General features: G+C 40.9%; 1 protein-coding gene and 1 long non-coding RNA gene across 6 annotated transcripts in view; both read right to left on the bottom strand.

The window, feature by feature from the left end:
- Window positions 1–1,801: 1,801 nt before the first annotated feature.
- On the bottom strand, window positions 1,802–6,310 carry LOC308407296. Its single transcript, XR_013973659.1, has 4 exons — window positions 6,276–6,310; window positions 4,102–6,146; window positions 3,856–4,020; window positions 1,802–3,677 (listed from the first exon to the last, which is right to left on the bottom strand). It is a non-coding gene; the product is annotated as an uncharacterized lncRNA (long non-coding RNA).
- A 1,002-nt stretch (window positions 6,311–7,312) lies between these two features.
- Window positions 7,313–10,385, bottom strand: part of LOC308406751 (collagen alpha-1(XX) chain-like) — a 39,925-nt gene continuing 36,852 nt past the window's right edge. For 3 of the 5 annotated variants that reach the window (XM_080897950.1, XM_080897951.1, XM_080897954.1), the window contains 4 exons: window positions 10,147–10,335; window positions 9,972–10,049; window positions 8,632–8,793; window positions 7,313–8,136 (listed from right to left, as the gene is read on the bottom strand). In XM_080897950.1, the coding sequence (XP_080754076.1) occupies window positions 8,036–8,136; window positions 8,632–8,793; window positions 9,972–10,049; window positions 10,147–10,335 (530 nt within the window). In that variant the 3' untranslated portion in view covers window positions 7,313–8,035. The remainder of the gene's footprint in view (window positions 8,137–8,631; window positions 8,794–9,971; window positions 10,050–10,146; window positions 10,336–10,385) is intronic. The other 2 variants (XM_080897953.1, XM_080897952.1) reach the window with 2 other exon arrangements.

Below are 10,385 nucleotides of genomic sequence, written 5' to 3'. Positions count from 1 at the left end.
CACACGCGTCAGGTCTGGTGAAAATTTACGTATTTTAATGTTCCCAGACATGGCCAGGGAAAATTAGCTCAGTAGCGCCACCTAGAAAAATGAAAAACGCGAGCCCCCGGTATGGGTATGACCTACACGTTTGAAAGTCGGTACACCTATATAACGTTCAGAGTCGAACAAAAAAGTCTATTATGGCAATGTCCTAAACCCAACAGGAAGTCCGCCATTTTGGATTGAAGGTGACATTTTGGCTCTAATTTTGCCGTTTCCATGCCTCGAACTTTTTCGAACTCCTCCTTGGGATTTGGTCGTATAAGCTTCATCTTTGGTCAGTGTCAACTACACACCTGGGCCATGTTAAATTGCGGAGCTTTTGAGTTTTCACAATACCATGAGGCCGTGGCGCCACGGCGAATTTCGATGACTCGCCATGAAAATCTTATTGCCTCTCATTTTGTCATACATTTTCTGACCTTGACCAAAGTGAACACATATGATAAGGCTCCACCCCTGAACATATTTCAACTGCCATATTTGACACCAGGGACAGCGCCACCTAGTGGGAACAGGAAATGTCATGTTTTACACTTTGGGGTACAGTATAGTGATGGGTGACATCTGCAGCCTCAAATTTCTCCAGGAAAGCCTTAAGGAGTTGGTCTTGGGTTACAGTGAAAACTGTGAGTTTTCGCGAAAGGGTGTGACCCCAGCAGCATGGCGAACTTTGATGTCACGCCATGAAGAAACAAATTAGTATAACTCAATGAAATCCAGTCTGATCAGTACCAGACTTTACAGGCATGATGTCAGACGCGCCCTGAACAGATTGATGTGCCCATTGTCGGAAATACGGACAGCGCCACCTAGTGGCAACAGGAAATGTCATGGCTTTAATTTTGTTGTACTGATTTTCACAGGTTCATCGTGGCCACCTCAAAAGCGGTGAATATCACCATCAGTCCCTCGTGATGCTTCAGTGCAAAAATTGTGACTTTAAACTGAACGGCGCACCCTGGTGGCAACGCTGTTCACGATGAAAGATGAAGTGGCTTTTGAGGGTCTTGGCAAGTTTATAGAGGCTTGAAATTTGGCACACACCTCCAATGTGACGAAGGCTTTGTTGTTATGTGATCATTTTCATTGAATATCCCAAAATGGCTCCACAGCGCCCCCTACAAATTTTCAAAACCACAGCCCCAGCTCTGTGTTTTATGTATGAATCTGAAACCTGGTAGGCTTATAGGAGATATCAAAATGTACAAAAAAGTCTCTTGGAGCAATATCCCAAATCCAACAGGAAGTCAGCCATTTTAAAATTAATGTGCAATTTTGGCAACATTTTCCCCTCTTTTCAGGCACCCTTCTTTGACGAACTCCTCCAAGGGATTTCATCAGATTGGACCGATCTGCAGTTTGTGGAATCTAAAGACCTTTGTGATGTTAAATTGCGAAGCTTTTTACGTCCAGGGAAACGGGGTGGTTATGGCGGCACTTAGAGTTTCAATCACTCGCCAAAAAGCAGTAATCTGCTGTCACTCAAAAACACAATGTCCAATCTCTCCCAAACGTCTCAGGTGTGATGAGACTCGAGCTTGGAAGTGTTTGTTATGCCATTTGTACATAATGGTTAGAGCGCCACCTAGTGGAACGACTAACTAATCATGAATGAATGAGTTGAAATGTTAGCTGGTGGTTAAATGCATGAATTCCATCAATGTGACATCAGATCGGACGTGCTGGTTTTAGGTGTTGGGCGTGGCTCGACGCGCCGGGGGTGCGAGGGCCCTCATAACGCTGCTTGCAGCTTTAATGTAGCATTAACTTTACTTTGAAATTAATTATCTGTCAGTGATACAGTAAACAAGATACAACTGTTTATGTACACTTTCATGTCTCTTTAACAAAAACAAAATCCTCATTCAGAAATCTGTCTTCCATTCGATGGTATGTGTGTGTATGTGTGTACACTTTAGTTTTTGACAATATAGTACTTAAAGGAACACACTCCACTTTTTTTTGGAAATGGGCTCATTCTCCATCTCCCTCAGAGTTAAAAGTGCAGCGTCTTCTTTGTAGATCTGTAGGTTAACAGGACTTTGGAGCGGGATCTTAAGGGATGGGGCGTGGCCAGGATTTTTGCTTGAGGCGCCATATTAGCAGGCCAAACAAATGCTTGCTGTGTGATCCGTTGTACACACACAGACACGCATACACATTTCCACACACATACCATCATATAGAAGAGAGATTTCTGAATACGGATTTTTTTTGTTAAAGAAACATGAAAGACCTCAACCTAAGGTTAAATGTATAAACTTGAACTTGAAAAAAACATCTTCATGACGCAACCGAAAGAATCATGAATCTGAAAAGCGACATGATTTTTCTGGATTTTATTTTGTCGACTTATGAAGTTATATATATTGTTTTGTATATTTTTGAAATTCCTTAAGGAGAAGATTGCTGTTTGGCTGATTGGTCCTAACCAATTACTGTATAAAAAGATGAATGATGCGACAGCACTTCCTCCCATTGGGGGAAAATGAAGCCAAAATATCCCGCTTGTGGGCGCTGCCATGTTCCACTTTTGGAGCCAGAGTCTGCTCAGTAGTAACTCGTGGTGGAGCGTCTCTGGACATGACCGCGAACACGCCCCCTTACGCTTTTTACATAGCCCGGCTGCTTCGTCTCTAATTCTGCAGGGTATGATGTCAATACAATAGATAGATTGCCTTTGGACTCCTCATCCAAAGGCAGCCTGTCACAACCTGCTCCATTAGGAGATGGACCCCAGAAAAGGAGGATGCTCTGAGAGACTGCTATGACACCACAGACTGGGATGTGCTTCTGATCCCACATGGTGAGGACAGAGGCGGCGACACACTGTCATACTTATTATGTCAACTTTTGTGTGGATGCGGTCGCCCTTGCTAAGGTGGTACGGTGTTATCCTAATAAAACCGTGGGTAACACAGGAAGTCAAAGCTGTCCTCAACATGAAGGAGGAGGCCTTCTGGAGCAAAGTGAAAGAGGAGATGAAAGCAGCACAGCCCGCTCACGCCTGGACAAGGGAAAAGGCACGGTCAGGATCCTGTTTCTTGACTGAGTGCCTTTGAGGGCCCCGTCTGCTCCAGGAAAAGCTGAACAGGATGCAGGTGGACCCCTGCCAGGTTGCTTGGATCGCCAACAATCTCACCAACAGACCACAGTACATTAGGCTGAAGGACATCAGGGCTGACATTGTGGTCAGCAGCACAGGAGCACCACAGGGTGCTCAGGTAGAGGAGTACAGGAGGCTTCTGAGGAATTTTGTTACATGGAGTCCCACAAACCACCTGCAACTCAACACCTCAAAGACCACTGGTTGTGGACTTTAGGAGGTCCATACCAGGTCCACTGCCAGTTCAGATAGAGGGAGAGGAGATGGAGGTGGTCAACTAGTACAATACCTCGGGCTGTGGGTGGACAACAAACTGGACTGGTCATGCAAAAAAAGCAGACTGTACTTCCTCTGGAGACTGAGGTCTTTCAACATCTGCAGGAAGCTCCTGAGGATGTTTTACCAGTTGGCAGTTGCTGGAGTACTATTCTATGCTGTGGTGTGCTGGGGGAGCAGCACAGCAAAGATGGACTCATCCAGGCTGGAAAAACTAATCAACAAGGTGGCTGGCATAAAGCTGGATACTCTGGTGACAGTGGCAGAGAAGAGGACATTAAAGATGGCTTATGTGAAAACGGGAGAATTGATGATTTAATTTCTGGTTTTACACTAAAATGGTCTTCTAACAGGTAAACATAAGAAACTTTTATTTTTACACCAAAAACATAAATCATAACTTTAAAAATGCAGGATCTGAATCTTACCTTCACAACAGTACTGATAACATCAGCACATCTTCTGAAGGGATTCCTTGACAAAGGCTGTAAGTCTGCAGCCAGGGGTTAATATTTCACATCTGATTTCTCCTTTTTTGCTCTTCTTCCCAGAAAGCAGCAGTGGTTTGTAGCCAAGGCCATTAGTTTTTCAAGCTGCAATAAAACATAATATTTATTTGGTCAATATTGTAATATTGAATAATGCAAGTTAAAGCCACTCAGGGTGATCTTTACCTAGTGGTGAGTTAAGGTTTTTGTACTTGCTGTGTTCGTTTTCTTCTCTGAAGTACAGGAGAACGACTAACTTTTAAAAGACTTCATTTGCTGTAGCAGTTGAAATGACAAGTTGCAGCACGCTGGACCTTGATGTGAATCAGCGATCTGCTTCACAAAAAGGATGGCCCTGTAAGCAGGCAATACAGTTTTATACCACAACAAAAACAAGTATTATTATGACTATCTTCTTCTGAGAAGCAACCCAGTGGTCCTGCCATTTCCCTTGCGAATCTTATAAGAAAAATACACAAAATAATACAGAAACAATTCAACAATCAGACAAACAAATACAACTTAACCAGGATCCAATGTTTTGCTGCTTTGAAATACCATAATTCAAACCTTAAAGTCAAATCCAATCATATTAATAAATGCCATTTAACAGCTAATATAGGACTATACCACAAAAGCAAATAATGAAAAAACTACACTTCCAGAACATCTAGAAATATCTCCACACCTGCACTAATTCCATTCAAAAAGTGAAAGTTGTAAAATGAATACATTCATTCCACACGGATATATTTCAAGTGTTTATTTTTTAAAATTTTGATGATTATAACTGACAACTAATGAAAACGCCAAATCCAGTATCTCAGAAAATTAGAATATTACGTAAGACCAATACAAAGAAAGGATTTTTTGAACTCTTGGCCAACTGAAAAGTATGAACACGAAAAGTATGAGCATGTACAGCACTCAATACGTAGGCTACGTTCACACTGCAGGTCTTAATGCTCAATTCCGATTTTTTGATCAAATCTGATTTTTTGTGTCTGCTCGTTCACACTACAAAAAAAAATGCGACAGCAAACGCGCTCTAGTGTGAACGCTCAAAGCGGCCCGCATGCGCAAAAGAAGACGTCACACACAACGCGCTCTGTTTAGACACAGAGCAAACAATATTGTTTGACTGATGGCCGTTAATATAAAGACTTCGGACTTCACGTTTCCCAATTTTTGCTTTAAGTTATTTTGTTATTTACATAATAATGTAGATAACCTAATAATTATCCTTATCGCTGTTTTTGAGAGGAGCTGTGCTTCAAAGGATAGTTGCCGATTTCTGTCTTAATCTGCAGATTATGCAGTACAAATAAAATGTTAACGTTTCTCCAACGTTGTCTTCCCAGCAGTTTCACCGGATGGCCAAGAAGCTTTCGCAATGTCTTATCGGGCGCTGATAATTGGCGTCTGTCTTGTGTCAGTGACGTAAAAGACGGATTTAATGCGACATGACCGTTCAAACAGCAGTCGCTTTCTGAAACATTGGATATGTATCGGATTCAGTACCACATACCACAAAAGTGACCCAGATCGGATTTGAAAATATCGGATTTGTACCGTTCACACTTTCATACCATGATCGGATATGGGTCGCATAGCGTCAAAAAAAATCGGATTTGATGCGCTTTCGCCTGCAATGTGAACGTAGCCTTAGTTGGGGCTCCTGTTGCCTGAATTACTACAGCAATAAGGCGTGGCATGGAATCAGTCTGTGGCACTGCTCAGGTGTGATGAGAGCCCAGATTGCTCTGATAGTGGCCTTCAGCTCTTCTGCATTGTTGCCGAGTCTGCTGAATATTTAAATATTCAAGGCAAGCAGAATATTCCACAATAAAACCGAACTACAGCTTCAATATCCTGCTTGTACATGAATGCAATAACAATAATGATCAAATAACATGACAAAGTCAAAAGGAACATTTCTAAATATATATATTTCAGCACTTTCACTATTTAAACGTAAGACCAGTTTAAGGAAGAGGACTCCCTTACTGCATTTATTTATATTATATTATCTGTATAGCACTTTAGAGCACACCTTTCACTTTATTAAAAGCACCTTATCAAGCACTTTATTTAGCATTGCACTTTAAGCATGGATTTGCACACAAGAAGTTTAAATATTTATTGACTATTTATTGGGAATTTTAAAATCAGTTGGTAGCCTTATTTCAGATCCTGCACAGCTGCTCCTCATCAAGGAATGTGGTGGTTGTCTGTCAGGAGAGAAGAATGGTGATCGAGATTGTGATTAAGGTTTACCAGTAAGGAAAACTAATGCAAATGTGTGTGTGAAATCTAGGGATAAAAGTGGTGCAAATAAGTGTAAGATAATGATTACTCACCTTTCTTGCCTGTGTCCTTTTCAAGGTGTTTGGGCAAATGTTTCCCTGGGGGTCCAGACACCATTTAAAGGTTCCGGGAGAGACCATTGGTAAAGAGAGTGTGGTGAATCTTTTTGTGCTTGGGTTTTTATAATATTGGGTTTGGTGTAACATTAAGTGTGAAATATTTATTAATATGTAAATGTGAAAATGTATTTATGTATTTATTTATTCTTATTGATATATTGTATACTGTGATGGAAGGTTGGGATTTAAGAATTTACCTGAGAGTGGAATAATGGTTAAGTCTGTGACAGCTGAACATATTTAAGGCTGCCAGTTGTCATTAGAGGATGGATTTTTGTGCTGTGAAGAAGCCTAACAAATTAATTGTTGTAAGGAGAGCTGTATAGCAAATAAATGCGTTTTTTGGTTCCACTACACTTGCCTTGGTCCATCTCACTGTGTTTCCAGCCGCTAAGGGCCGCCCTGTTACAACCAGTAACCGAGAGTTTATTTTCTGCAGTGTTGTGCAAAGTATTTGAAGGGAACAAGAATTTCCCCACTTCGGTCCAAATGATCTCCCTTTATTTTGACAAATACGCTAGGATTACTGCAGCCCCCCAGCCCGAGACTACTACTGCAGGCAATTTGACAACATTTTGCTTGTCACTTACAGGTTGGCTGTGCTCTGCAAAATAGAGGCCACTGGAAACAATGATCTCCTCAAGATGGTTGAATGAAGAATTATAACACTATCATGTTATTTTTTTCCACCCTCCTAACAGAATTTCATTACATTATGACTTTTTGTTCCAGTGACACAACACAAAACTGCAGTTTTGCGTTGTTGGGAGCTTTTAAGGACCAGCCTTGAATCTTACAGATTTGATAAGTGAAGACTGGATGTGTAGTGAACAGAGCTCGGATAATCTGGACAAATTACGCAGGCTGCATCTGCAAATCAGAACCAGCTTTAGATTTGATGCTGGCAGACAGGCATGCATGTCTCAGGGTGATTACACACTAACACATTGTGATTAATTACACACATTTTTATACATTTTATTAACAAGATTAAAAAAAACATAGAAAAAGCAACAAAAAAGATACACCAAAAGAAATATTATCTGACACTGTATTTCTCTTTCTTTTATACACAAATTCTTGTCACCAAAGCTTTGAAAATCATTAAATGTAAACACAAATAAGCAATTAGAATTCATACAGTTTAAAATAAACATGGATATCCAGATACAGTTAATATAATTAACAATATAACAATTATCATACACGTGGAAAGAAATGTTCTCACAGCATCATTTATACCATGGAAGAAAAAGAAGCTTTTCCACCATGGATTATGCAATTTCATTCTTCTTGAGGCAGTTAAGGTTAGAATGGCAAATGAAATACACAGAAAATAACATATGCAGCTAAACTATTTGGCATTGATACAGTGCATGAATACAGAAACGTGGCAACAAAGATTTCAGTGCGAATACATTGTTTAAGGCAAGACTTTACTGATTCCACTGGGAAAAGATCTCTTATGAAGCTATCCATCAACTGGTAGGTTTTGTACGAAAAAGCTCCCTAATTGTTCTTAAGTGAATAATTTCTTAGCTGATTTGAAACATGAGTGAAGATTTTAATAAGAGAAGAGAGAGACACAATCTTCCCTTACTATTTTCTTTTTCAATGCAGCAAACCTCTTCAAACCTCTTCAAAGTTCTTCTGTGCTCCAGTGTCAGTCTTTTGCTCACTTCCAAATTAACCAGTCATTTCCTACAGATGTCAGTCACCTTACCACTGCCTCCTGCATGTTTTCTCCATTCAAGGCTGGTAGTCATCATAAGAGTCTTCTGTGTGAAGAAAGAAACTTGAAAAGGATGCCGAATAAGTGAAAATGATGTCAAAGTTACCCAATTCTGTCAAATGAGAAGTGCTTTGCAGCTTTGCATGGCTCACAGCTGAACACAGTCCACAGTGATTTAGTCACGTGCAGCTACTAAAACAAGCTGGTTTAGTTCATCTCCTTTTAAGTCAACCATTCTTTAAACCATCTGTCTTCTGATTGGCTGCACCTCATAAACGTAAGGTGTGGACAGCAGATTGGGACTTCAGCACTCTCAGCCAAAATGATCATATTACTATATAAGAAACACCACCACCACAACAACAACAACAAAAAACACACACCAGAATGTGAGAATAGAAATCCTGCCTACTGTAGCGCTCCTCTTACACCAGACAAACATGCATGTACTTACACATGTACTTCATTAGTTAACACAAAACAAAAAACAGGCCTGGATCTTCATACTCATTACATTCACAGGGTTGCATGATTAGTAGCCTTTCTCTAGCTGCTAACCTGTTTGCTGAGGAAGCATGTGGCAGCCTCCGCTGTTGTCACAAACACCCAGTGGTCCAATCTCGCCCGGCTGACCTGGTGTTCCGGGGATCCCAGATGGCCCCAGCATACCATTTTCTCCTTTGGGACCTGGGATTCCCAGCTTAGACTCACCAGGAGGTCCTGTGGATACACATTTTAAAACAGTAATACTACATTTTATTTTAGGTGCTTATCAAAACACTCATGCTACGAGACAGTCAAAAACAAGGAGTTTACCATTATTCATTATTAGCACATATAGCAACGGCTGCTTTTCCAAACAGCTGAATTCTTCTACTGGTTCACCACAGGGTTGTTGTCTCTCTCCTCTACTATATTTTTGTACACTAATGACTGTCGCAGTACACAGGCTAACAGGCATTTCATTAAATATGCAGCTTACAGTCATTGTAAGCCTTCTTCATGGTGAAGAGGATTCCCATTGGCCTGTTGTGGATGAGTTTGCTTCTTGGTGTGATCAGTCATTCTTAAAGATCAACACTTTGAAAACTAAGGACATGGTAATTGACTTCAGGAACCATTCCCCCCATTCTGCACTGACAGTAGTAAATGGTGCAGCCATTGAACTGGTGGACAGTTACAAGTATTTGGGAGTTGTTCGTTATAAGGCTCTGTCCTTTGAGTCATGTCTTGCTGCTACAGTGAAAAAGGATCAACAACGAGTGTACTTTTTAAGGAGACTGAGAGGTTTTAACTGAATGATGACCCTTTTTTATAAAGGTTTTATTGAATCTGTTTTAATGGTCTGTATCATTGCTTGGTATGGTAATGTGTGTTTGAACAATAAGACCAGACTTAGTAATCTGGGTAAAGTGGCTGGTCAGATTTCAGGGAAGTCTCAGGTCCAGCTTGTGGACTTTTATAACAGGCAAGTGCTGTGGAAGACAACCTCTGTCATGTTGTGTTCAGACCATCCTTTCTTTAATAATTTTCAGCTGCTTCCCTCAGGTCGTCAATATAAAGTGCTTGGAGTAAAGACCAAGAGACAGAGTGTCTTTTGTACCTGTTGCTATTGTCATGGATAATAATACTAAACATAAGGGTTGTTGCCATTACACATTGCACTTTGTTGATGACAAAATTTGGGCTGTTCTCTCTGGGCTTTTTAAAAAATATATATTTATTTATTTTTTTGTGTGTGTGTTGTCTTTGTTTGTTTTTGTCTTTCTGTGTATGGACAGACTGCAAACCAACTTCCCACTGGGGACAATAAAGTTACCATTGACCATTGACATCATTTCAAGTTTGGTAACTTTGAATGTGTGTGTGCTTTTATTATGTTACTTATACAGAGGTACCTGCTAATCCCTTGACCCCTGGGTGACCCTGGACATTGGACCCTGCATCACCTTTGTCCCCAGGCACACCTTTCCTTCCTGCAGAGAGGGAAGAGACAAATCAATGTGATAACTTTGGTTAAACATCAAACTGTAAGTGATGTTTTGCTTCCAACAAACTATCTACTAAGCTTACCTTGCTCTCCTGGATATCCAGGCCTGCCAGGTGTTCCCCTTGGGCCTACACGACCCTGTGAGCCCCTCTCACCCGGTGGGCCCTTGGGCCCTGGTATTCCTGGTTCCCCTGGAGGCCCCACTGGCTCTTCAATTGGAACTGGCTTACGACCGATCTCGTTAATGAACATGTCGAGTTTTAACACCTCCTCTGAAAAAGCAAAGAATAAAAATGTTTTGGCACTCTTATTGGACTCTTCC

The sequence above is a fragment of the Rhamphochromis sp. 'chilingali' genome, assembly GCF_963969265.1.
Source record: "Rhamphochromis sp. 'chilingali' genome assembly, chromosome: 12".
Taxonomy (NCBI): Eukaryota; Metazoa; Chordata; class Actinopteri; order Cichliformes; family Cichlidae; genus Rhamphochromis; species Rhamphochromis sp. 'chilingali'.
This window is presented reverse-complemented; position numbering and strand designations above follow the sequence as displayed.